Source organism: Mustela erminea, chromosome 5 (assembly GCF_009829155.1).
Source record: "Mustela erminea isolate mMusErm1 chromosome 5, mMusErm1.Pri, whole genome shotgun sequence".
Classification (NCBI taxonomy): Eukaryota; Metazoa; Chordata; class Mammalia; order Carnivora; family Mustelidae; genus Mustela; species Mustela erminea.
The window spans coordinates 224,252-251,623 of record NC_045618.1 but is presented as its reverse complement, the minus strand read 5'-3'; the positions used below and the strand labels follow the sequence as shown (position 1 = coordinate 251,623).

At 45.3% G+C, this 27,372-nt stretch overlaps 2 protein-coding genes across 3 annotated transcripts in view; one reads left to right on the top strand and one right to left on the bottom strand.

The window, feature by feature from the left end:
• The window catches only part of CHRNA5 (cholinergic receptor nicotinic alpha 5 subunit), a 45,474-nt gene that overhangs the window by 12,085 nt on the left and 6,017 nt on the right, over positions 1-27,372 (top strand). Inside the window, exons 1-3 of one of the 2 annotated variants that reach the window (XM_032341845.1) lie at positions 3,623-3,697; positions 22,418-22,569; positions 26,988-27,032. In XM_032341845.1, the coding sequence (XP_032197736.1) occupies positions 27,006-27,032 (27 nt within the window). In that variant the 5' untranslated portion in view covers positions 3,623-3,697; positions 22,418-22,569; positions 26,988-27,005. Of the gene's footprint in view, positions 1-3,622; positions 3,698-22,417; positions 22,570-26,987; positions 27,033-27,372 lie in introns of those variants that run through there. The other variant, XM_032341844.1, reaches the window with a different exon arrangement.
• On the bottom strand, positions 11,619-12,274 carry LOC116590267 (non-histone chromosomal protein HMG-17-like). The gene is made up of 2 exons (XM_032341839.1): positions 12,258-12,274; positions 11,619-11,989 (listed from the first exon to the last, which is right to left on the bottom strand). The coding sequence occupies exons 1-2, from the start codon at positions 12,272-12,274 to the stop codon at positions 11,632-11,634; spliced, it is 375 nt and encodes a 124-aa protein (XP_032197730.1). The 3' UTR covers positions 11,619-11,631.

Genomic DNA, 27,372 nt, shown 5'->3' with positions numbered 1-27,372 from the left:
TTTTGCTGCTCTGTATGGGTGAGTTCCATTGCCTTGTCTTCAAGCTGACAGACCCTCTCTTCTCCTTCATCTAATCAGCTGTTGAACTCCTAACTGTCTCTTTCAGTTTGGTTATTGTGGTCTTCACTCTGACTTCTGTTTGGTACCTTCATGTGTTTTCTACATCTTTGCTGAAGTTCTTGCTGTGTTCATTCATTCTTCTCCCCAGTCTGGGGAGCATCTTTATGACTGTTACTTTGAATTTGTTTTCAGGTAAGTTACTTATTTTCATTTCATGAAGGTTTTTTCCTGAGGTTTTATCTTATTCTTTCCTTTGGAACATATCCCTCTCTTTCTTCATTTAGCTCGACTCTCTGTGTTGGTTTCCGTAGTTGAAACAAATGCCTCTTCTGGCCTTGAAGGAGTGGCCTGTATAGAAGGCAAAACTGGTCATTCAGCCCTGTCCCAGTTCTTTGTTGTCTCTCAAACCCCTGTGCATGTCCAAGTAGCCTGTTATATTTTTAATAGCATCTGGTAAGTGAGGATGTGCCAAGACCTGCCAGTATACATAAGGGAGGATTTAGTGCCTGGATTCAGGGTGTTTGGTAGCCAGGTAGCTACCCTCAGGTAGCAGCTTTTATCTTTCATTCATTCATTCATTCATTCAAAGTAGGCTCAGCATGGGTCTGAACTCACAATCCCAAGATCAAGAATCCTACTGACGGAGTTAGCCACATGCCCCCAGGTAGCACCCTTTGAAAGCGTGCTAACATAGGAGTGCCTGGGTGGCTCAGCCGGCTGAGCATCTGACTCTTGGTTTCAACTCAGGTCATGATCTTGGGGTCATGAGATTGGGCCCCAGAGATTCTGTCTCTCTCTCCCCTATGCTCCTCTCCTCCTCCTGTTCGCTCTCTAAAATAAATTAATAAATCTTAAAAATATAAAAGCGTGCTAAATATACATAGTCCCATGGGGCCACAAGAAAATGCCCTGCTGCCCAGGTGATCTGGCAGTATCCCCTGGGCAGCGGTTGCAAAAAAACGGAACTCCAGACCAGTGTATAAACCCTTTCCTGGGAGATACTGGTCAATAGGAGCAGGGCAGAGGGAGAGCACCACGATGGCGTCCACAGCCTGTGTTTGTTGAGAGCATCCGTGGTCCTCTAGGTGCATGCCAGACCTGAAGCCCGCCCTTTAGGGCAAAGCTCTGGGAGAGGCAAAGAGGCCACCTTCACAAAAGACTTCACAGAGAGGTGGGGCTGTGTGTCTGTCTGTCTCAGTATTCTCTCTGGGCAGTTCCATGGGGGTGGCAGCCTGCCTAGAGCTGTCTCTTCAATTGCCGCAGTCCCATGGGACCCAGGAATGCAACACCCTGCAGCCTTCCCCAGCCACCTCCAGAACTGTATGACCAAGGGGCATCCTCTGGGCACCAGATATTAAAAAACAGTGCACCAGTCACATGTAAAGCCTCCTTCCAGGAGACCCTGATCCTCTGGAGTGTGAAAGAGGCAGAAAGCAAAGGGAGCGCCTACTCTCTAGGTCTCTGGAAAAGTTCATAGTCCCTTGATGAGAGTTTAACTAGACATTTGCCCTGCAGGCCAGAGCCAGTAGGCCTCCTTCGCAGAGAGACGGAGCTCCTGGGTCTGTTGCCTCTTGCTGTGCTCTGGGGGTGGTAGCTGTTTGCAAACTCTTTCTCCAAGGGATACAGTCCTGTGGGACCCACCGGCACAAGCCCCACTGGCCACCAGGACTAGGTGGTGAAGAGCTGTCCCTTGTCAGCAGCTGCAAAAGTCAGGGCGACAGACGGGTGTGTGAGCTCCTTTTCATGTGGCACCAACTGGTATAGTCCCATGGAACCAGCGCAAGTCCCACTGGCCTTTAGAGCCGGGCAGGCAAGAAGCATCCCCCGGGGAGGTGGCCACAAAAATCAGGAGACCAGATACATGTTCATGTGGACATACCGGGGCTCTGGGTCATGGCAACGGGAGAGCGACGCTTGCGCCCAGCAGGCTCCCTCCCTGGAGAGAGTTCCCGTAGATGCCAGGTGTGAGGGTTATGTCGTTGGATGCCTGCCCCTTGGCCAGTGTTTTCAGCTGGTGAGGCTTCCTCACTTTCAGCCCCGGGGATGGGCTACTTCTGAGCTGGGGTATGTAAGCTCCGTTAAGAGCTGTCTTCCAGATTGTTACAGTCTCGCAGGTCTCAGGACGGGAGCCCTCTTGGTTTTCAAAGTGAGATGTTTTGGGGGCTCATTTCTTACTTGCAGGTCCTAAATGTTAAGGTGGTTGAGGAGTTTGAACGCTTTGCTCCTTGAGGGGCAGCCCTGGGTTTTGAGTTTTCTCCTGGTTTTGGGTCGCTCTGCAGGGGTGGGATTTCTGGTCTGTCCTGCCTGCCAGATGTGGTGTTTTCTCATTTGCCTGATGTGCAGTCCTAACTCTACCAGCCTTTAGATTTTTGAAGGAGGAAATGGTTCCGTATGTAGCTGTAGACTCAGGGTGTTTGTGGGAGGAGGTGAGTTCCGGGTCTTCCTCCATCAGTGCCTTGAGCCACCAGGCACCCATGCATCACTGTCTCGAGCTGGAACCCCACGGTGTAAACTTTTGATACGATTTTTATTTCTTTTTATTTTATGATCCACAATGTCTATATGGAATTGGGCAAAACTTTTTTCTCCAAGTCAGGGTCTCTCAACCCCTGACACTGGGGCTGGATAAATCTTTGTTATGGAACACTGTCCTGTGGATTGTAAATCTTTTGGTGACATTTCTGGCCTCTATCCACGATGCCTGTAGTACCCACCCAAAACTCTCCAGACGGAGTCAGATGTGACTTAAGGGACTGTGCTGTTCCCCTCACCCCTGCCCCTGGAGCGTCACTACTGTCAGTCTTACAGACTGCAGCTTCCCAAACCGTGTGCCCTGGAACCCGCAGGGGTGTTGTGAGGACGCAGATGCTGGTGCAGCAGTGGGAGGCCGGCTCGAGATTCCGAGTTTCTAACAGGTGCTCAGGCATGCGAATGCCGCTGTCGGAGCTCCACACTGAACCGCACACTTGTAGACGTCCGCTCGTTCATATCAGTTGGGTGAATTTTCAAGAGGAGCCAATGGCAATAATTACAGAAATAGTAGTGAACTTTGAGTGCACTGTAGCCCAACAATGTAAGACCGATGGAAACTCAGAACAAGTTCCGTCCCTCCATCCCCACAAATCACAGCTTCCTTTCCTTTTCTGCCTGTCCTTCCAGCCCTAGTGTTCATTTATAATCCAACAACTCTAGGGGTGATGTTTGCCAGAATCTTACCAAGTTCACCCAACGGTCACGAACGGAGGCAACCTTGTGTCCCACTGGGTGTTTTGAGTTAGGGTGCTGTGAATGTTCTAGCTCCAGAGAGCCCTCTTGGCCTGCTGAGAGGTTAATGGTATTAAATTCAGACTGCGAGCTCGGATCTGCTGATGCTCAATCTGTCTTTTGTGTGGGAAGGTGCCCCTTCTCCTTGAGAACTATTGACTGGACCTAAATTCAGCATGGCTGGAGGTCGTTTTCTTACTACAGGTGTTCTGAGAGTCCCGGAAATAGGTTAGGTTAGGGTTATTAAAGCTTACCACTTACAGAGAAATGTTGTCCTATACTTCTGTTCTCAGAATCAATAGAACATGTAATGAAAATCCTGGAGTGAAAAAAATCCCCTGCATTTTATCCGGAACCCTTAAAATAGTGATCGGTAAGCAGACTCATTTGTCACATTGAGAGTGTTGGATACAGAACACATTTCTTCTCCTCTGCAAAATAATTGATTACGTTCAGTGCTTGATCTTGCTGTTGCTTAAAATAACCCTCTGAGAATGGCTACAGAGAAGATTCTTTTGAAAAACGGAATATAAGTCACTTTCTGCTGAATTAAACAATACCAGGAGACTTGGAAGAGTGGATTGACTGCCCCAGTAATGCCTTAGTCACAGACTGGAGATGCATAACACATTGTAGGTCACTTCTGCAAGCATCATTGGGGGCATTCTCTTATTTTTCCTTGTGGCAGCCGGTGCCGAAGAAAGGGGGGCTCTAGGCAGTACCCAGCAAATTTTAAAACATGTATACCCTTGACTCAGCAGTTCTAGGTCAGTGGCATCGAAATCCTTGTATAAGTGTGGAAAATAGATGGAGCAGGATGCTGACACAGCATTTTCCCCATGGTAGCCTGGTTAGAAATAACCCGGGGTTGAAGGCTGTATGACTGCCCGTCAACGGTAAAAGCTTAAACTATAATAGACTCATAACTCAGGCCACTTCGCACCATATGAAGGAAGAGTGGGGAAGGATAGGCTTATACTGACGTATAGGATGGCGTGCAAACAGCGGTCACAGAACTTACGAAGAGGAAGACATTTGCTCTTTGTGTGTCTGTATTTAAAAATGTCTATACGTTGAACTTCACAGCGGTTACCTTTGGAGGAAGGGAGAGGGGAAGGAGAATTCCTACTCGTAATGTGCTTCTGGTTTGAATCCTGGCAATGATCATGTATTACTTTTTTTTTTTGAAACTTTTTTTTAAAAAAGATTTTATTGATTTATTTGACAGAGATCACAAGTAGGCAGAGGCAGGTAGAGTGAGCGGGGGAAGCAGGCTCCCTGCTGAGCAGAGAGCCTGATGCGGGGCTTGATCCCAGGACCCTGGGACCACGACCTGAGCCGAAGGCAGAGGCTTTAACCCACTGAGCCACCCAGGCGCCCCCATGTATTACTTTTGTAATTTAAGTATTATTTTGAGAAAAAACAAAAATGATCCTGGATGCTACTTCTACCACTGCTACTCAGGTTAGACCAGTGGTTCTCAGCCTGGGGTAGTTTTGCAACCTCCATCCTACCCCCAATGCGGGGCATTTGGCAACAACTGGAGACATTTTTTTTTTTTTTAAGATTTTTTATTTGTTTATTTGACAGACAGAGATTACAAGTAGACAGAGAGGCAGGCAGAGAGAGAGAGAGAGAGGGAAGCAGGCTCCCTGCTGAGCAGAGAGCCCGATGCGGGACTCGATCCCAGGACCCTGGGATCATGACCTGAGCTGAAGGCAGCGGCTTAACCCACTGAGCCACCCAGGCGCCCCAACTGGAGACATTTTTGGCTGTCACATTGTGCGGAGAAGCCAGGGAGGCTGCCAAACCTGTAGTGCACAGGACAGCCCCCATGACAATGACCGAGCCCCAAATGCCCATGTCACAGAGCCAGGAACTCACGGGTCAGACTCCAGGACTGCTGCCATGGTCAAATAGGCAGGTTGTGCACCTGACGGTATTGGGGACTGCTGTTCAGTGTGAGGTGTTCTCCGCACACCACAAACCTCACAATTGTGATATAAGGGAAAGTAAATATGGACATGTGTACCCCAGGAAGCAGGCACTGGTGCTTTCTCCTGTACTGTTAGTGCCCAGCATGGACGCTGACGCATTAAACAGCCACTCAATGTTGGCTGAGCTAGTGAAGGAATTTAACTAGATACCCCACGTTAGGCTCTAATATACCCAGGTTGGGGCAGATGCTGAAGATTTAAGAATTTGCGGATGAAAGCTAAAATTATGGCAGATGTTGTCTGTTAATTTGTCTTAAGATGAGAATTGACAAAAGACTGCTAATACTTGTCATTCATTTTAGAACACCTTTGGTTCACTTTTTGATAAGAAAATCCTTATCTTTTTGATAGGAAAATCCTGTTTCTTCTTGGAGGAATGCCAGTAAAGGGCCCTATTGCATCTTATCTTCCTAGATAAGATTTTTAAAATCCTTAGCTATCTTTTTGGCTGTGTGCTGACTTTAGTGGAGAAGACCTTAAAAAAAAGTTACTTATTTTTAAAATTTAAAATTTATTTTTAAATAATCCTCACACCCAACGTGGGGCTTGAACTCACAACCCTGAGATCAAGAGTTGCATGCCCTATGGACCGAGCCAGCTAGGTGCCCCTTAAAAAAACATTTTAAGCTACTGTTGGCACTGTCTGACCTAGTAAAATAACGTACTTTGTGTTTCACTTTATCCGTGTAGCAGTGAGACATCAAAGCTGAAGGTATTCTTTTATTAATGTTTTATAATGGAAAAACTCACATACACACAAAATATTTAAGAATAATGAGTTGATGAGTCTTTTTTGCCATACACTTCACAATTTTAGACATCTGCCAACAGATACCCTTATTCATATAGATTAGAAGTTGTGGCGTATGAAAGCTAACAGCTAATTAGTGCCAGTGCTCAGATTAAGGCTCTCGGCTTTATAGTTCTATGTTCTAGTCATCATTCTAAAAATTAAGGAGCAAGGTTACATTTTTGGAAAATGTATGTGGTTTCACTATTTAGTGAAGTCGTTGTGAAAGTGAAGGTTTTTCGTAACACATTCTCCTAATTCCTCCCAACGTGAGACAATTCTAGAGCGATGATATTCAGAGTTAAAACGGAATTTGTAAAACCCAAATTTAAATCCTTCAAAATGTTCATGGCATTATCCGTATTTGTACCTTTCAGGTATTCGGTTTTGTCTCCCCCTTGCTAGGTGTATCTTTACTTTGGAAGGATTGTCCCATTTGCGTTTAGTCTGGATCTTACTCTATTTTTAGAACAAGCTCCACTGCTTTGCTCCCTTTGTTTTTCTGAGATACTTTTCACAGGTTGACTTTCTAATTATTACTATTAGCTTTAGAGGATACAGACTTGAGGAAAGCTTCTCATTGAGCTGTCACTGCGCTGTGGCTGTGTCGAGAGCATCCCATGCGACCCCTCGCGCCACCTGCTGTTGCTGGGTTCCACCGCCCAGAGTCCTCTGCAGGGCTATGACCTTTGTTGGGCTACTGGGGGAGTTTTAGTCAAAACCAGTTGATGTGCAGGCAGTGGTTGTGGGATCTCTAACTTCAAGAGGCTGTTTCTGGTGACTTGAGTCCTTAGGAGTAAACTCTTGCAGCCCCGTGACAGTGTCTTCACAACTGGTGACAAAATTCTGAATCATTAGAGATAAATGGGACTTGTCGCAGGGTGCCGACCCATTTATTCCTTCATCTGCTCCACACACTGAGCACCGCTTGTGTGCCAGCGTGTTGTTAGGTGCTGGGGTCATGTGAACAAGACACCCCCTGCCTTTGGTCTACACCACAGTGGGGAAGACAGACCTAGATCAAATATAGCCAAGATTGTACCATTGCACTGCAGGTAAGGAACACGGTTTATACAGAGGAACCCAGTGGAGACTTTGGGGAGTGGGGAAGAGCCTTGAGGAAGTGATGCCTGAGCTGGAATCTGAGGCTGAGCAGGAGGAGGGGAGGTGAGGAGGGGAGATCATCTCTGGCAGGATAGAGGAGCGCTCCTTGTTGGAGGGAACTGTGCGGTGGGCTTGAGAAGCTGAGCTATCAGTATGGCTGGAGCAGAGAGCAAAGGGGACAGTCACACCAGAAGAAGTTGGGCAGTATTTGACCTTAAGGATTCGGTCTGTCTTCCACAAGGAAAGCTATAGAGGAGTTTTAAGCAAGGGGGTACCACCGCATCTGTGTTTGGAGAGATGGCTTGGGTATCCACACAGAGAACTGACGGGAGGGGACTGAGAAGCGACGCGGAGCCTGCTTAGGGCAGGAGGCTTGCTCTCACCCTGAGGAGAGGAGCAGACAGCTCGTGCGAAGTTGGCGGCAGTCTTCGGGGTAGGGAATGGATCGATTTGGAAATATTTAGAGGTAAGCCCAACACTTTCCTGATGGATTGGCTGTGCGGGAGAGGGAGAAAGGATGTGCAAGATGACTCAGGTTTCAAAATTGTAACGAGGCACATGGTGGACCCACTGGCTGCAGCGGGCAGTACTGTCAGGGACCATTATGGTGAAGGTCACGAGTTTGGTTTTGTCCATGTGGAGTTTGTGGTCCCTTTTACTATGTCCGTGTTTCACAGAGACCAGATAATTGTGGCCAACAGAGGTTATCCGGTGATTGAGTGGTGCCGAGCTCTCAGGTGAAGGTTCTCAGCTTTGCAGTGTCCTCCCTCGTCACCGTGCTGAAATTATGGAGCAGGGTTACATGTCTTTGAAACTACGTGTGGTTGCACTAAATGACTTGAATGGGAAAATATCCCTTGTCGCTGAGAGATGGGACCTTTGGGTGTAGAACAAGAGGCGGGGACTGTGTGGGAGATTCGGATGCCCCATGAGCAGTCTTTCTTTAGTTCCAGTGCCCTTGGAAATGACCTTTTGAGGATTCTCTGGGATAAATATGTGGAGAACCAGAATAGAATTTCTAGGATCTCCATTGCTGAGTGCAGTTTCACAAGCCTCCTAAAAAATTTCTAAAAGTGATTGTTGGGTACCTTCAAACAGAAAATCTCTGTGAAAGCAGGGGTTGAATGTGTCCGTGCCAGCAGTTTTGAAAGACCATCCGTGGGACTGGTGTTTCTGAAAATGTGTCCTGAAAACTTCAAGTGTCTCTCAGATCTGTAGGTGGCTAGCACTGGAATTACATTGTTTTGCATACTATTTGCAAACTAGAAATGTAAGATTAGTTATGTTTTTCATCCCCTTTGGAAGTCCCATTGTGTTCTTAATATTTACCTTCAAAAGAATGTGCTCGGAATAAATCGAGTGTCTTAGCTGACATGTTAATAGTACAAAGTTCAGCTAGCTGTCACATGATTTAATTGATTAATTGATTTAACGATTTAATTACATGATTTAATATACTTTAATATACTTATTTACTTTAATATATATTTAATATACAATAATAATTTAATGATTAATAAATTAATCATTACATGATTTAATATGATTTAATATAAATTTAATTTAATATTTAATATATGACATAATATAATTATAACATGATTTAATGATTAATTGACATTGGCTTATTTTACTTTTTTATTACTGTCGTGTTGCTTTTATCCCATTCTATAAAAAAGACCTGTGGCTAAAAGAGTGACAGTGACTAGTAATGTACAATTCAGAATTTTGCCATAAATATGTGCGCATATGCAGTCTAAGTCTGCATGTGTTCTGATCCATCAGTCTGCTAATACGGCGGCGTCACGTGTGCTCCCAAAGATGGAAAGCAAAACCACGATCACCTGGAAATCAGGTCTCACCCTCTCAGGAATCCGTTCCCCAGCGCCTGCGGTTATTTTATTGTGAGACTTCGTCAAACAAAGGCAGCCCAGAACACACTTGTGACATTTTCAAAAGACAGTGAACCAGTTATTTCCTTGAATAAACATAATACTTCATAGTATGAAATTTATAGATTTTGTTACCAAAGTCAGAGAGAGACCAAGATGCCAGAGACATCAGTCCAAGTTGGATTAATTCTATGTGACAAGATTGGGTTTAAGGTCTGCTGCAGGTAAGAATTCGCAAATCCAGGAACAAAATTATTCTGTGTGAAGAGAAAACAGAAGTGACTAATAACAAAATCCCTTCATCAAGTGACACATTGGATGTCATGTTAATAGCACGCCACGTGGGGACTGTTACTGTCCCGTGTGTGTTCCGATAATTTGCTTTTTGGTCCGACAAAACCATGAATGTACAGCACGAATCGTCTTCTAGCTTCTTCGTGGTACATTTTGTTATTGGGAAGAAGAGCTGTTCGTTTTAGTTTGGATTGTTTTGTGAGCTCTGGCATGGATCAGAAGAGTCTGTTGAGAGCCGCTCTGCAGGCTGTGGCGGGAGGCATTGCTGGGCGAGTAATTGGGGTGGCCCTGGGGGTGCCCGTCCACACACTGTCCCACTCGCAGGTAGCAGCTGGTAGAGACCATGTGCTTCCCGACTGGGTCAGTGCGGGACCGAGTACGGAGCTGAGAATAAGAGCGTGTCACAGGCACGGGCTGTGTCCCTCAGCCGCCTCAGGACCAAACAGGCACGGGGGTGGGGGTTAGCCTGTGCTTTTCCACCCTGAGACACCCTGATGTTCCAGAGGGCAGGTGCTCACCCCAGCCCTTCAACTTGGGGGGATTTGAGAGGTTCGTTTCCTTGTGATACTGACAATGCCATTTTCTGACTTCAAGCGTTTGCAGGTAGCCGAGCGCACTGACCCAGACGTATCTTGAATAGGCAGAGCTGGGCATTTGAAGGGCAGAGTATGCTCTTCCCCCTTGACAAAAAGGAGTCAAGGTCAGAAAAGGAGGTAGACAGAAGTGATGGGGAGGGCAAATACACCAAATTTAAACAGTAATTCTCAAGCAGCCACACTCTCCAGACAAGCTACAGGTTTCTTAAACTTGCCCACAATTAATATGTGCTCTCCACGCAGGCCAAGTGCAAATTTTCGGTAAATGTTAGAAATTATTTATTAGGATAAAAGTGAAATAGTGTTTTTACTGAAGAATTGGACCTTAGTCATGAGCTATGGCGTGGTCATCTCGTACATGCAGCTTTTTTCTTTGCCGCATATAATCATACAGCTAAATAAATTCAATCTTTGATTGTTTTACAAAAATAGGGTTTTTTGTAGTTTCTTTTTTCCCTTTACCAGTACCACATGGAAATCCCTATAAGCTTTTGGTTGTGTCTCGTCAGGTTTTTATTTGATGTGACTTATTACAAACTTCTTTTTTTGTTGTTTGAAAGTTTAGATGTCTTTTGTGTAGGTGATAATTTCAATTAGAGTTTTAAAAAATAATTGTTTAAAAGATTTTTAAAATTTATTTGACAGACAGAGATCACAGGTAGGCAGAGAGGCAAGAAGAGAGAGAGAGGGGGAAGCAGGCTTCCTGCTGAGCAGAGAGCCCGATGCAGGGCTCGATCCTAAGACCCTGAGATCATGACCTGAGCTGAAGGCAGAGGCTTAACCCGCTGAGCCACCTAGGTGCCCCCATAACCAATTTTTTTTTTCAAACTGCATCCAGCTTTATTAAAGATACTTTTCATAAACAATCATGGCATTTCAGGCAGGGCATGGGCAGACGATCGTTAACAGTATACAACAGCTTTCAAACTCCCTTCTTCAATGGACTACCACAATCAGAAAGCCACTGTGAAACCCAGTGCAGTCTTCATGTGATACTCGGAGCAGGGAGGTTTAGAGTGAGGGCGGACAGTTCACATTTAGCATGTTGTTTAACAACTTTTCACAAGCCGACCCTGACTTTCAGGAAATGAAATGAAAATGGCAGGATTATCCATCTGAAGATCCATGAGCTAAAAAAGGAACTCTTTTGAGGGATGCCATCTCAGTGGTGACACTTAGTCAAGTCCAGATTGCCTGACATACTGGGAACCATGTCTTGGGGGTCAGGTTCCAATAGATCTCTGGGTTTAAGGGAGTCAAGTCTATGTTGAAGGCAGAGAGGGAGAGGAAGACATAAAAACTGAATTTTAGTTTTTTCCACACCACCAAGGGATTTGTGCCCAGGCGGCTCATGTGTGTCAACATCAAGGAACCCCTCCTCCTGGGAGCCAAGAGGAAGTTTCTCAAAACTAGGAGGGAAAGGTGTTTTTCCCCTTGTGTCCATCTAGCTTTAGAAACATTCTATTAGTGACATATGCCCTTCCCCAAAACAACAATGAAGTGTTCTGTGTGCTAACAACATAGCTTAAAGAAAAAAGTAAAACAAAACTCTGCATTTTTATAAAATTTGATAAAAATGGTATTTCAAACTGTACAATCACTGGAAGTACACAGTTATCAAAGATGCACACCCTTCACTTGGCATCTCCAGCACCTCCGGCTTTCCGTGCCCGGTCTGTTTTGGCGTCTTCATTTTCTGCAGGGTTATTCCCATCCTTGCTGGCGTCAGCTTTCCCCTTTGTCCCTTTGGGTACCTTCTCTCCCTTTGCTGGGGCCTTTTTAGACTTGGGCTCTGGCTTTGGAGGAGCAGGTTTAGCAGATAACTTTGCAGATCTTCTGTGTGGCTCGTCCTTCACCTTGGCTTTATCTCCTTTAGCATCTCCCTCGGCCTTTCTCCCGGGATGGTGGCGACGGCGGCGGGACGTAAGCACTGGACGCGGGGATGCAGCGCCGCGCGGGCTTTGGCCGGTCCACGGGTCATTCTTGTCTCTTCTTCACACTGCTCCCTATAACCACTTTTTTAAAAGATTTTATTTATTTATTTCAGGGACAGAGAGTGCACACGCAGGGGGTTGGGAGAGGGACAGAGGGAGAAGCAGGCTCCCTGCTGAGTGGGAAGCCCAATGTGGGACTTGATCCCAGGATCCTGAGATCATGACCTGAGCCTAAGGCAGCTGTTTGACTGACTGAGCCACCCAGGCGTCCCCATGATGACCATTTTTAAGTGTGTGGTTCAGTAGTGAGTGTTAAGTGTACTCACATAGTTGTGGCACACATCTCCCGGAACTTTTGTTTTTATCTTCCACTGAAGCTCTCTACCTACGGAACAGAAACTCTCCCGCTGCCCCCTCCTTGCCCCCATCACCACATTCTACTTCCTTCTCGGTGAGTTGACCACTCAAGAGACCTCGTCTGAGTAGAATCATGCAGTGTTTGTCTTTGTGACTGGCCTATTTCCCTGAGCACCATGTCCTCGGGCCTCGTCCACGTCGTCGCAGGTGTCGGAGTGTCCTTCCTGGTGGAGGCTGAGTGATGTTCCAGGCCGTGCGTCCCCCGTTCTGTGCGTCTTCATCTGCAGGCGGACATCTGAGCCCCTCCATGTCTTGGCTGTTGAGAATGATGCTGCTGCACACATGGGTGTGCAAACACCTCTCCAGACCCTGCTCTCCCTTCTTTGGGGTGTATGCCCAGAAGTGGGATTTGCGGACGATATCGTAATTCTGTTTTTAATTTTTTGAGAAAACTCTGCACTGTTTTCCACATCGCTGCATCATTTCACCTTCCCCTGACAGGGCACAAGGGCTCCAACTTCTCCACATTCCCTGCAACACATTTTCGGGTTGTTTACTTTTCACCAGTAGCCATCCTACCGGGTGTGGGTGACACCTGGTGATTCGGACTCGCATTTGTCTGATGAGCAGTGACGGTGAGCGTCTTCTCACATGCTTGATGCCATTTTAATGTCATTTTTTATTTTTTTAAAAGATAATTTATTTATTTGAAAGACAGAGATCACAAGTAGGCAGAGAGGCAGGCAGAGAGAGAGAGAGAGGAGGAAGCAGGCTCCCTGCTGAGCAGAGAGCCCGATGCGGGGCTCGATCCCAGGACCCTGATATCATGACCTGAGCCAAAGCCAGAGGCTTAACCCACTGAGCCACCCAGGTACCCCTTTAATGTCATCTTCGGAGAAATGTCTATTTGCCCATTTTTTAAAAATTGGATTATTTGGTTTTTGTTGCTGTTAACTTGTTTTCTATTTTAGATATTAACCCCTTATGGGACATATGATATGTACATATTTTCTCCCATTCCCTAGGTTGCCTTTTCTCCCTGTTGATTGTGTCCTCTGATGTTTAATTTCTAAAATTTAAAAAGGTATTTATTTTTATTGAATGAATTTGACATGTACCATTGCATAAGTTGAAGGTATGCAGTATGATGCTTTGAGGCATTTCTATATGGTAATGGGGCTGCCATTGTAGCAGTGATGCTCACGTTACGTAATTACAAGTGTGTCCCCTTGGGCACTAGCAGCCTTACCCCCTACCCAGGCAGACAAGTTTTTGAGTCAGAGGTATTCCCATCTGTCCATTTCTGATTTTGTTGCTCATGTTTTTGTTGTCATAAAACCAAGAAATCACAGAGCACAGTGTCAGGAAGCTTTTGCCCTGTCTTCTTCCCAGGGCTGTCTGGTTTGAGTTCTCACATTTGAAATCCATTTTTGAGTTGATTTTTGTATACGGCATGGGGGGCAGTTAGGGGTCAACTTCTCTTGTGTGTGGGTATCCTGTTTTCCCAACACTGTTTGTTGAAGAAACTGGCCTTTCCCCGTCAAGCAGTCTTGGCACCTCTGTACATCATGGAGTGACTGTGTCATGGGTGTCATGGATGTGACCTGCTCTCTTTGGCTCTGTGGTTCCCAGATATGTGCTAGCATGTGTACGGAGGCCCCCGTCCTTACCAGGGTGCCCTAACGTGTCAGTGCCTGTATTGTTATGGGAGTGGGGCGTGGGGTTGCCGGACCAAGGGAATATATACTTTTTGATAAATTTTGCAAGGGTAAAATATGACAAGGGTATATTTCAAAAAGGCAGTAATACTTTACGTCTCTACTCCCCGCATTTGAGAGAAGTAGGGTTCTTCTTCATCAGATCCCGGGACTGCAGGCTTCAGGAAGGCTTCTCCCTGGTGGGATCATATCTGTGACAAGGAAAAGAGATGTTTCTCTCTATCAGTACGTATGTTAGTGCTTAACATTTAAACACATAAAGACTCCCCTCCTCTCCCTTTCCATGACCTCCAGAAGCCTACTTGAGTGGCAGAGTTCTGCTAACCCATGCTTACCCTATGGAGGTGGAATCACTTGAGGAGGAAAAACCCGGGGTTTGGAGATTAATCTGGCTTCAAAGAGTTCCAGGTCGGCCTCCCAGCCCTTTGCTGTGTGATCCTGGGCCGATGAGAGCTTCTCACACTTCTTCACACATCTTCACTTGTGAAAGATGCCCGCGCGTTCGCCACTGACGCCGCAGAACGGTGCGGCGACTGTTTAGTCCTCACACGTGGTCTCCAGTCGCTTGGGCTGCGGAACGACTTACGGCTGCCAGGGTGGCTTGGCAACAACAGACTCTTGGGAGGCTGGAAGTCTGAGACGAGGGTCCCCGTGGCTGGGAAGGGCCCTCTTCCTGGCCTGGTCTGCCCACAGGGCAGAAGCAGCTGGGGGCTCTGTCCGCAAGCTTCTTCATAAGGCGCTAGCTCTGTGCATGAGCGCCCTGCTCTCATGCACTCAGGACTGAGGCCTCCTACTGATCCCATCACCCAGGGAGCTTAGGAGCTCATCTTGAATTTGAGGGGGCACCGACATTTACACTGTAGCCAATGTAATTTTATATTTATCAAGATAGTTCTCAAAAACAGACTGTTTAAGACGCAACTGTGGCGACAGTAGAAAGATGAGTGGTTGCCGGGGTTGTGGTGGGCGGGGAGCCATGAAGGGCCACAGGGCCAGCATGCTGAGGGCAGCAAGACCCCCGAGGACGGTCCTGTGCTGGTGGGTACACGTCCTTACACATTTGCCCATACAGAGAATACATTACGCTGGGGGTGAAACATCGTGTAAATTATGGACTTTGGGTTCATCCGCAGACATAAGTGTACCACTGTCATCGGGGCTATTGATGGGGAACAGGGAGTCTATAGAAAATCTCTATACCTTCCCCTCAAGTTTGCTGTGAACCTTGAATTGCTCTACAAAATAGTCTCTTAAAAGTGGTTTTTACATTATTTTTGTGATCATCACAGTAGGTCTAGTTAATATCTTGACCACATATACTTATAGTTTTCTTCTTCTTTAAATTCTTTTTCTTCTGATGAGAAATTTCAAGATCTACTTTCTTAGCAACTTTCAAATATTCAGCACACTATTACCCTGTACTCACTGTGTATTACATCACCATGATGTCTATTTTACAACCGAAGTTTTGGGCCTTTTGATCCCCTTTACCCACTTTGCCCACCTGTTCCCCTCTTGCCTCTGCCAACCAGCTACCTGTTCTCTGTGTTTGCGAGCTTTTGAAAATAAATATTCCATATGTAAGTGAGATCACTCATGGTCTGTCATTGACTTAGTATAATTCCCTCCAGGTCCATTTGTGTTGTCACAAACAGCAAGATTTCCTTCTTTTGAGTTGAGTTGGGTTAATGTCGAGTTAGTGTTTTTCTTCAGATAAATGCCCGAAGTTGAGTTCTAGGGTATTTCTACTTTTCATTTCTTGAGGGTCCCCCATGCTGTTTTCCACAGTGCTGCAACGGTGCACAAGGGTTCCCCTACCTCCACATCCTTGCCAACACTCATTTATTCTTGACTTCTTTTTATAAGAGCCATTCTGATGGGTGTGAGGTAATGCCTCAGTGTGGTTTCAACTTGCAGTTCCCTGATAATCAGTGATGGTGAGCATCTTTTCATGTACCTGTTGGCCATCTGTATGTCTTCTTTGGGAAAAAGTCTGTTCCTATTCTCTGTCCATTTAAAACTGGATTGTTTTGCTAGTGAGTTGTAGGACTTCCTTATATATTTTGGATATTAACCCCTTATCAGATATATGATTTGCAGATATTTTCTCCCATTCAGTAGTTATTCTTTTAAAAAGATATATTTATTTATTTTAGCGGGGAGGGGCAGAGGGAGAGAGAGAATCCCATGCAGGCTCTGCACTGAGTGTGGTCCCCACTGTGGGGCTCGATCTCACGACTTCAAGATCATGACCTGGGCCAAAACCAAGAGTCAGATGCTTAACCGGCTAAGCCACCAGGCGCCCCTGTCTTTTCATTTTGTTGATGGTTTCCTTTGCTGTGCAGGAGCTTTTTACTTTGATATAGTCCCATTTGTTTATTTTTGCTTTTGTTGCTTTTGGTTTTGGTGTTGACTGCATAAGATCATTACTGAGATCAATGGCAAGGAGTTTACTGTGTCTTCTTTTAGGATTTTATGGTTTCAGGTCTTCTGTTCATATCTTCAATCAGTTCTGAGTTACGTTTGCGTGTGGTGTAAGATAGTGGTCCAGCATCCTCCTTCTGGATGTGGCTGTCCAGTTCTCCACATGTGATTTATGACCAACTGTCCTTTCCCCATTGTGTATTCTTGGCTCCTTTGTCATAAATTAATTGATCATATATGCATGTATTTATTTCTGTGCTGTATTTTCTGTTCCACTGATCTCTGTTTTTACACCAACACCACTCTGTTTTGATTATATTTTACTATAGTTTTGTAATGCAATTTGAAATGAAGTAGTGTAATATTTCCAACTTTTTTGCTCTTTCTCAAGATTACTTTGGCTATTCAGAATGTTTTGTGGTTTCACACACGTTTTAGGATTGTTTATTCTAATTCTGTGAAAAATGCCTTTGGAATTTTGATAGGGATTGTACTGAATCTGTAGGTCGCTTTGGGTAATTTGGATATTTCAACAATACTGATTCTTATAAGCCATGGGCATGGAATATCTTCCCATTTATTTGTATCATCTTCAACTTTTTTTTTGAAAGATTTTATTTATTTATTTGAGAGAGAGACAATGAGAGAGAGAATGCGCGAGGAGAAGGTCAGAGAGAGAAGCAGACTCCCCGTGGAGCTAGGAGCCTGATGCGGGACTCGATCCTGGCACTCCGGGATCATGACCCGAGCTGAAGGCAGTCGTCCAACCAACTGAGCCACCAGGCATCCCTCATCTTCAACTTCTTCCAATAATATCTTACAGTTTTCAGTGTTCAGGTCTTTAACTTCCTTGGTTAAATTTATAACCTTATAAGTTAATGAAATTGTAAATGAGATTATTTACTTAATTTCTCTTTTTGATGGTTCATTATTGTGTACCGAAATGTAACAGATTTTTGTATATTGACTTTGTATTCTGCAACTTTTTGAATTTGTTTATTCTAACCATTTTTGGATGGAGTCTTTAGGGTTTTCTATATATAACATCAGGTCATCTGTAAGTAGTGACAATTTTATGTCTTCCTTTCTGATTTAGATACCTTTTCTTTCTTCTTCTTCTTCTTCTTTTTTTAAAGATGTGTTTATTAGATAGAGAGTGAGCATGAGACAGGGAGGGGGTGGAGAGAGAATCTCAAGCAGACTTCCCACTGAGCACAGAGCTCTACATGGGGGCTCGATCCCAGGACCCTGAGATTATGACTTGAGCCAAAATCAAGAGTCACATACTTACCTGACTGAGCCACTCAGGTGTCCCAAGACACGTTTTATTTCTTATTCTTGCTTCATTATTCTGGCGTGGACTTCCAGTACTACGTTGAATAAAAGTGGTGACGGTGGGCATCTGTATCATATTCCTGGTCCTGGAAAGCTTTTCACTGTTGTGTATGGCCTTAGCTGTGGGCTTGTCATACATGGCCTTCATGATGTGGAGGTGGATTTCCTCGGTGTCCACTTTGTTGGAAGTCTTTGTCATCAATGGATATTGAAGTCAGTCAAGTGTTTTTCTGCATTCATTGAGATGATCATGTGATTTTTACCCTTCACGTTGTTAATGTGGTGTATCCCACTGACTGCTGGGTGGGTGTTAGATTGTCCTCGCATCCCTGGAGTAAATCTCACTTGGTCATGTTGAATGATCCTTTAGTGTGTTGGTGATTTGGTTTGCTGCTGTGTAGCTTAGAATTATCTCATCTGTGTTTGTCAGGGATGTTGGCCTGTGATTCTCTTTCCTGCGGCATCCTTGTCTGGTTTTGGTTTCAGGGTAATGTTGGTCTCATAGAATGAGTTCAGAAGTGTTTCTTCCTCTTCTATTTTTGGAAGAACTTGAAAGTTGGAGAAGGATTGGTAATAATTCTTCGGATGATTGGTAGAATTCACTAGTATTTGTTGTGAGGAATGAAGTCTTAATTAAAAAAAATAGACTGTTACTAGGAAACATATAAAACATTACAAAGAAACAAGGAACATAAATGTGGCAGCATTGCCTACTTCGTTTTATCTTTGTTATTTGCAAGGGAACACTTGTGGGGTGACTATTCAGATAACATTTTTCTACAGTTATATCCACACTGTTTGTCACGTTTTCTCAGCGGTGATCAGAGCTGTGTTGCCCACGTAGCTCCTTGTGTGAGCTCCATCATAAAGACATTCTCCTTTTAGTGACAGCGTTATCAAGACGCCATTCACACACCATATGACTCACCTATTTAAAGTGCATGATCCCGAGAATTTTAGTATATTCAGGCTAGTGCTGCTGTCACTGAACATGGTATTTGAACATGATCTCCCTCCTCCCCCATACCGCTCTCTCCCTAGGCAATCACCAATTTGCCTCACTCTATCTCTAGATTTGCCTGTTCTGGAGAGTTCACGGAAGTGGAATCATATAATTCACAGTCTTTGGGACTGGCTTCTTTACATAGCGTGTTATTGAAAAGGTTCACCCACGTTCCAGCCTGCACCATTCATTCATTCATTCATTCATTCATTTTTGTGGCGAATTAATATTCTTTTGGGTATTCCACATTTCATCTCTCCATTTATCCTTTGATGGGCATCTGGGCAGTTTCTACCTTTTGGCTGCTGTGAACATTTGTGTGCAAGTTTTGTGTGGACGGCTGTTTGCATTTCTCTTGGGTGTGTACCGAGAATGGAATTGCCAGGACTATCACAGCCCTGTAGTTAACTCTCTGAGGAGCGGACAGATGTTTTCCAAGGCAGCCACATCACCTTCCATTCCCGCCAGGAGTGTACGAGGGTCCCAGTTTCTCCACATCTTTACCGACACTAGTTAATCTTTGATTTTGATTATAGGCATGTCCCTGGGTGTGGAATGGTAACTCATTGTAGGTTTTAAAAAATATATATTTTATTTATTTTTAAGTAGTCTCTACAGTCAACTTGGGGCTTGAATTCATGACCCCAAGATCAAGGGTCCCACGTCCCACCGACAGCCAGCCAGGTGCCTTCATTGTAGTTTTGGTTGGCGTTTTTCTGATGGATAAAGTTGTTGAATATGTTTTCAGACACTCGTTGGCTCTTCTTCTTCAGAGAAATGTTCAGATCCCTTACCCATTATAAAACTGGCTTATTGGGTCTTTTTATGATTGACTTGTAAAGGTCATTTGTGTATTCTAGATATACACCCCTTGTCAGATAAATGGTCTGCAAATGTTTTCTCCCAGTTCCCTCTTTTTTTAAGTCAGGAAGGGCAGAAAAACTAAAACATATTAAGTAACTATCATGATCAGCATTATACCTAGTTAGGGCTGTAGAAGTTGCCAGAGCGTAGAAATGATTTCTGTTTTCTAGAGGTTTAGGTTTCTTTGGAGACCCCAGACTTACATGACAAAACTGGAAAGCAGCACAGAATAGCACATGTTAAATGGCACACAATCTCAGTCAAAAATGGCATGAAAAAAAGTATGAGAAATAAATGCTCTGGGATTCCAAGGAACTGACGTTGAAAGCAACTGATTTAAATTATTTATTTTGAGTAGAAATACATGAGCAAATGTTAACTATTCAGGGCAACTTCTAAAAAGGAATATTCTGGTTTGATCAGCTTCCAGAGAGTTTCGTAGTACCGTGTACACCGTGGTCAGTCTTCCTGGCGGACCGTCCCTGTTTATCCCTGCGCTCCCAGTTCTGGGCATGCGGCCAGAACTGTTTGTTGAAGGAACAAGCACACGCCAGCAGGGCTGGAGGGCGCAGGGCATGTGGCACCGAATGAGCACTTCCCTGAAGCTGGCACAGATGCCAATGTTAGGGTGGAAAGAGCAAGAGGTGGAGGGGCCCTGGTGCCCCTCAGGGCTCTTCCCTGAACCAGCTCGGCAGCAGCTGCCTTTCCAGTCCCACAGCCTCACTGTGAAGTGAGGGGAATGCACTGGGTCTTCTCCTCTAAACATTCTGAGGTTTATGAGCAGCAAAAACTTGACACATTTACAACCAACTAAAAATTCTCTAAGTAGAATTTGAATGCATGATTAAGGTTATGCTAAAATAGCGCTGACAAGGGCCCCTGGATGGCTCAGTGGGTTAAACCTCTGCCTTCCGCTCAGGTCATGATCTTAGGGTCCTGGGATGGAGCCCCACATTGGGCTCTCTGCTCAGCAGGGAGCCCGCTCCCCACCCACCCCTGCCTGCCTCTCTGCCTACTTGTGATCTCTGTCAAATAAATAAAGTAAGTCTCTCTGTCAAATAAATAAATAAAATCTTTAAAAAAATAGCACTGACTTTAGCACCTCCCGTTTCTATAAAATTGTGTCAAGGAAATGGTATTTCTGATATTGGATGTACTGTGAAGATATTTACAAGGCAGTATCTTTTTTTAAAAAATATTTTTAAAAAGATTTTATGTATTTATTTGACAGAGAGAGAGAGAGAGACAGTGAGAGAGGGAACACAAGCAGGGGGAGCGGCAGGCAGAGGGTGAGGGGGAAGCAGACTTCCTGCCAAGCAGGGAGCCCAAAGCTGGGGCTCAATCCCAGGACCCTGGGATCATGACCTGAGCCGAAGGTAGACCTTCAACTGACTGAGCCACCCAGGCGTTCCTACAAGGCAGTACCTTAAGGATTATCATTAAGTAGAATGTTAGAATTAATTTATCAACTTATTTATACTCTACTTTCTTTCAAACAAGATTTGAGATGGCAATTCAAGCTAGTATCTTTTTCCCTAAGGCAAAAGGTTCTTAGATGCTATTAAAATACATTCTGTTTGTTATTTTTATTTTTTAAACAAACTTGGTATTTCAGAGGCTAAGATTTTAAACAGGATTAGGAGAGGAGAAATAGTTCGGTAATGCTATTTTAACATGAAGCTCTAAAATTAACGGCTTTTAAACATGAAAGCTCTAATTTTCTGTCAGACCGTTTAGGTTGGGAAAGGACCATCACCAGCTACTATAAATCCCTGCGTGCGTGCTTAATGATAAATAAGCCAGTGATGGTTTGGTTCAAGTAAATGCTTTTTCTTTGTAAAATCATGAGTCCTAGTAAATGTCATGCTTGAATTTCACACCTCTGACATATCCATTAGAGAGACTCTGACCTATATAACACCAAAATCTCTCATTTCTTCAGAGAGGCTTAGGTAAATTCAGTAGAAATAGAAACATGACCGTGACCTGTACATCTAACCAGTCTGTGGCTACAGTGTTGAAAATCTTTAAAATTTTGTTCTCTCTCTTTCCTTTCTCTCTCTCTCTCTCTTTTTAAAGTGTTAGGCCATAAGCTAATTTTATATAAACATATAGCAAACAAAGTATAACAAATCTGAATAATTCATTCAATGTTTATATGTTTTATATTAAAATCATGTAAGTTAAAACTTGTTTGTTTTACATTTACAGTTGATATAAATAAACTTCAAAGTATCTATTTCCTAGGTTTTTTTTTTAAGATTTTTTATTTTTATTTATTTGACAGAGATCACAGGCAGGCAGAGAGGCAGGTAGAGAGAGAGGAGGGGGGGAAGCAGGCTCCCTGCTGAGCAGAGAGCCTGATGCGGGGCTCAATCCCAGGACCTGAGATCATGACCTGAGCCGAAGGCAGAGGCCTTAACCCACTGAGCCACCCTGGCGCCCCTATTTCCTATGTTTTGAATTTTATGACAAACAACCCCTTTAGCTCCAGTAACTTATTTAAAAGCTTAAAAGCTTTTGTTAAAATACTCTGTATTAAGTAGTGAGTGTTTCCTAGGGAACTCAGCACATTTCCATGTGAGTAATCTGATTTAACTAGAAATGTATCTGAACCACAGTGTCCCATATTGATCATAAACATCTGTATTAATATTTTCCTGTAAAAGCTCTGTTAACAGTCTAAATGATAGGTTGGTTCCTTGAAAAAGCCAAATGTTCTTTGAAGTAAGGGTGTTTGGTGGGAGACAAGTGAATACACTAACTTTTAAACATTTTTATACAGGATTACCTGAACCATCCTTTGTTGCGAAACATGAAGACAATTTGTTTAAGGATTTGTTTCAAGACTACGAAAGATGGGTCCGTCCCGTGGAGCACCTGAATGACAAAATAAAAATAAAGTTTGGCCTTGCGATATCTCAGTTAGTGGATGTGGTAGGTGTGCATATCATGACATACTTCATTTCATATGGACTTCCTGAGGGCATTGTGGGGGCCCAGGCACCGTGTGAGGCCGCGGGGATGGCAAAGGTGGACGGGACAGTCATACTCCTGAAGGAATGCAGCAGGGAGGAAGAACTACTATGCGAGAGGCCTAGGAATGCACTGTTTCTCTAATACCATATAGTTTAGAAGTCATTTATTGGTCATTTTAATGGGCCTGTTTTTAATAAGTTCAAGGAGAGTAAACCTTTTATATGGGAGATTCTCATTACATTTGTTTAAAAATACGATTTTAAAAAGTCAACATTTTAAAAAGGAGAAAGTCCAAGAGTAGATTTGTAGATTTTGGGGACCAGAGGGGTTCTCAGCAGATCATTGTTTCAGTACCACACTTAAAACCTACCCGAGACTTTCCCATATGACACCCAGGGAGTATCTGTTCCATTGTAACTTGTTTTTATTGTCGGGAGATCCTTTCTACTTAAAGGACAAAATTCACACTAATTTTTAAATTAGTTTCTTCTTGTTCTGATCATGTCAGTCAATAATTATTTCCCTGCTGTGTTCCCAGAATAGTCCGTGTGTGTGTGTGTGCATGAGAGAAAGAATGTACACCAACATTTATAGGTGTGCCTTTATTTCCTAATTAGAGAAGCAATGCATAATTTTTGTTGAGAGTTTGGAAAGTGTGAACAAATACAGATGAGGAAATAAAAACTGACTGTGATTCTGTGACCCAGAGATGACTAGTGGTAACATTTTGCTGTATTTCTTGCAAGTTTTTCCTGTGTGTATGTTTTAAAATTGGGTTATTTTGACATAAGGAAGGCCTTTTTTCCTCCTGTTTTTTTCCCCCCTCAAAATTTTATTATTTATTTATTTTAAGGATTTGTTTGTTTATTTGACAGAGAGACAGTGAGAGAGGGAACACAAACAGGGGGAGAAAAAGGGAGAAGCAGGCTCCCCGCTGAGCAGGGAGCCCCATGCAGGGCTCGATCCCAGAACCCCCGGATCATGACCTGAGCTGAAGGCAGACATCTAACTGACTGAGCCACCCAGGTGCCCCACAGAGTACACATTTTTTAAAAAGTCTGTTGATATATGTCACTTTAATTGCCTCCAGAAAGATCAGTGAATATGGACTGTGTTGTGTGCTTGGCCCTCTGCTTGGGGATTTTAAATATAAATACAACAGAGAAGTAGGAGGGTGAGCAGGGCTTGCTCTCAAAGACCTCTCTTTCTAGTTGGGACTGTGAGCAAGTAAGTGGAGTCACTATAGGACACAGCATTACTGGCCACAAAAATCTGGGAACTCGGGTTTTGATTAGATCGTCACAGAAAGCAGGATGGAGGAGGGGGCACTGGGGCCGGCCTTGTGGTGAGTGCGGGATTGCACATGCAGAGAGGAAAGTAACACGGAGCAGTGTGGTCACGGGCTCAGAAGCGACCAGGAGCCTATTTGTCCAGCTGTTGAGATCAAAGTGTTAATGTTGGGAGCCACCCTGGGATGGCCTGATGGGTCTCGGGGTTGCCTACATGCCACAGTGCTGTGCCCCCTGCCAGTTTTCTATTGCCTCTTGGAACAAGTCGCTCATCCTTCAAGGCCAAATTTATTTGACCCGTGGTGGAATCTTTCCAGAGTTCCTAAGACAGTCCCCTCTGTTGGCGTCGCCCTCTGCTCTTGACAAGTGGCCATCACGGTGGCTGGCACTCGTGCACTCTGGGTGGTGCCCTCAAAGCCCGCTGAGCTTCATTCCTCGGGTCCATCCCAGAGCCCAGCGCAGTGCCTGGCGCACGGTAGGGGCTGCGCGGATGACAGATGTGACGGCCACAGGTGTGGTCGAAGCTGTGCTTTAGGAAGAGCCATAGGATGGTTAAATATGTGGTCTTGAGGACTGAAGGCGACGAGAAGCTTGGGAGGCCCGTGGAGGCCGGGTGGCAGGAGTCGCCGGACTGGAGCACTGAGCAGAGCTGGAGGTGGCAGGTTGTGAGGTCCATGTGGTGACGAGGAAGAACAGGGCTGAAAGGTTGAACCCGTCACTCTGCGGCAGGCAGAGGAGATGGCGTGTCGCACTCCAATAGCAGGAGCTTGTGGTTGTTCAAAAGAAAATGTTCCCGAGGCCCTTGGGAAGTCAAGCCCGGCTCTGTGAGGAGACAGGAGGCTCAGGGGCAGCAGGGACGGCCTGGCCCAGGGCCGAGTGTCAAAAATGTGGGACTGATGCGTGTTCATGCGAGCAGGGGAAGCTGGAGGGGCCGTCCTTGAGGAGCATCTGAAGGAGGTGGTGGAAGAAAGGATGAGCCAAGCAGGGAAGCTGGGGAAGGGCTGTCTCCTGAGAGAAGAGCCCAGAACACGTAAGGTCAGTGATGACGATGACAAAACGGAAGGAGGACAGGAGCTGGGGGAGGTGTGGTGAGGACATGGGGCACAGACGTCCCTGTCATCGCTGAGCTCTGTCCTCCTCAGTCTGTGGTCACGTTTGGGGGTTCCTCCCAGAAGTTCGCTCAGATTCCCGCCTTCTTCCCCATGTGTTCTCGCTCACTCATCTTTTTGAAATCTCCAGGTTGGCTGGCTCGTCACTTGCTAATTTTACAGTCAGGTTAGAACATGATTGCCCCTGCGGGGCGCCTGGGGGGCTCAGTCATTAAGGTCTGCCTTCGGCTCAAGTCATGATCCCAGGGTCCTGGCATCGAGCCCCGCATTGGGCTCCCTACTCGCCAGGAAGCATGCTTCTCCCTCTCCCACTGCTTGTGTTCTCTTGCTGGGTCTCTCTCTGTCAAATAAAGAAAATCTTACAAAAAACAACCAAAAAACTATTGCCCCTGAAACTTTTCTGTTCAACTTATGTGTAGCTAACGGGCACTTGTGTCCTGGTGACAAGGACACCTGCACTTGTCCTTGCTTGGGTTTGTGTCTTTTACATCCTGCATAGTGCTGAACGCAAGAGAGATGCTTGGGAGACAACTAGGTCCCCTTAAGTTGGGCTGTACAGCCGCATTTGGGGCTGGTTGTGAACTTAGGTATTCCTTTATCTGTATTGAAGATATGAAGTATTGACTGGGTCCTAGCCCATGGTACAAAATTTATGTGTGTTCACATATTCTGGGGAAAAGGTCTATAATTTTCATTAGATTCTCAAAGATGACCTATTGCTTTATAGGGTCATAGGTAATAGGTTTACCAGAACTTTCCCAACTGTTAATGCTTCTGTTTAGAACTTTGGGCACAGAGACCAGCCCTTACTCTGGATGCTGTATGACTCTGGGGCACACGGGGGAGCTGGTAGGGTAGGGTTTAAACTCAGGAGCTTTGAATTCTAACATCAGTTCTCCCACCGGTCGGTGGTGTTTAGGCAAGTGGCCTCGCTGCGCTGGTTTCTGTACTTGCAGAGTGAATGGTTACGGTAGATGAAATCTCTAGGTCCTTGCCAGCACGAGTGCTTTAATCAAGGACAACTGCCCTTTGGAACAGGAGTGCAGGAGGGATGGCCTTGCTGTGTTTCCTGGTAGCTGTTCCCATGGGAGGGACTTCACCCCTGTCTTTGTCCCAAGGGAGGTGCCTCATCCACACTCCTCCTCTCTCCCGGGTGCTCAGCTGCTGTTGGAATGCGTGCCCTCCAGGCACATGAGCCATTTAAAACCCTGTCCCCTCTCCCAAGCCCAGGGATGGCCTCTTGCCGTGTGGGTCTCTGCACTTGGCATTATATCCTGCATACTGTGGCCGATGGTCACGATGGTCTCGTAGGGGCCCATTCGGCTCCATGATGTTTCCATAAATGTAATGGAAGAAATGTCACTTTAGCTGGGCCTTGAGAATTCAGTGAAACGCTGGTCTCAGCAAAGAAACAACTTCAGGGAGGTGTGAGTGACAAGTATTGAAGAACTCAGTTCTCTAGCAAAGCCGGTGGTGAGAGCTCATGAGGTTGCACGCAGGGCAGCGAGCGTAGTGTCTTGTCTTCATGGCAGCGCCTCGGAGGTTCAGAGCTGTGCTCAGCGGAGACACAGAACTACCCTCCCTGCATCGTGGCACTTCCGAGGTCACCGTGTGCTTTATCAATAATTCACAGTCAGCTTCTTCCTTTCTTAGCGCTAAGGATGTAAAGTCATGCTGTGCCTGTTCCTTGGACTGTGTCTCAGCTTTGAGGTCACAGCGTAGTTGAGCTCGTGTGTTCAGTCGGAGATGCCGGTGGTGTGTGCCACGGCGGTGTACCTGACGTACAGAGCACCCTGAGGGGAATGACGTGCAGTTAGGCTGGAAAAGGACCCTGCCCTTCCAGAGAACAGCATCCATGAGCAGGATGTTGGGACTGTACGGACAGGAGTGTTTGTATAAAACTATAAAAGTTCTTATTTCTAGAATTATTGTTTCTGTACTTGAAATAATCAGCCTTGTTTACATTTTTGTTTTCTAGGATGAGAAAAACCAGTTAATGACAACAAATGTCTGGTTGAAACAGGTGTGTATGAAATGCAAAAGGTCACCTGAGTGGTCCCGGGTACTGTGACCAGAGGATTGACAGCACCGAGGAACACGAGCAGGGGGTTTCTGGGGGCGGGGCAGGATGCAGGAGGGTGGGGGTCGATGGGGTTCTCATGGAGCGGTTGCTGTCTGCCAGGCACCGTTGTGGGCACCAGGGAAACAGCAGTGAACAACACAGACAGAAGTCCTGGCCATCAGGAAGCTTCCTTTTGGTTGGAGGAAAGAAACAAGGAAGCTGTATTGTGCCTCGAATGCTGACAAGGTTCACAGGGGGCAAGGGGATCTTTGGGGATGTACTTTTAAATAGGATGGGTGGG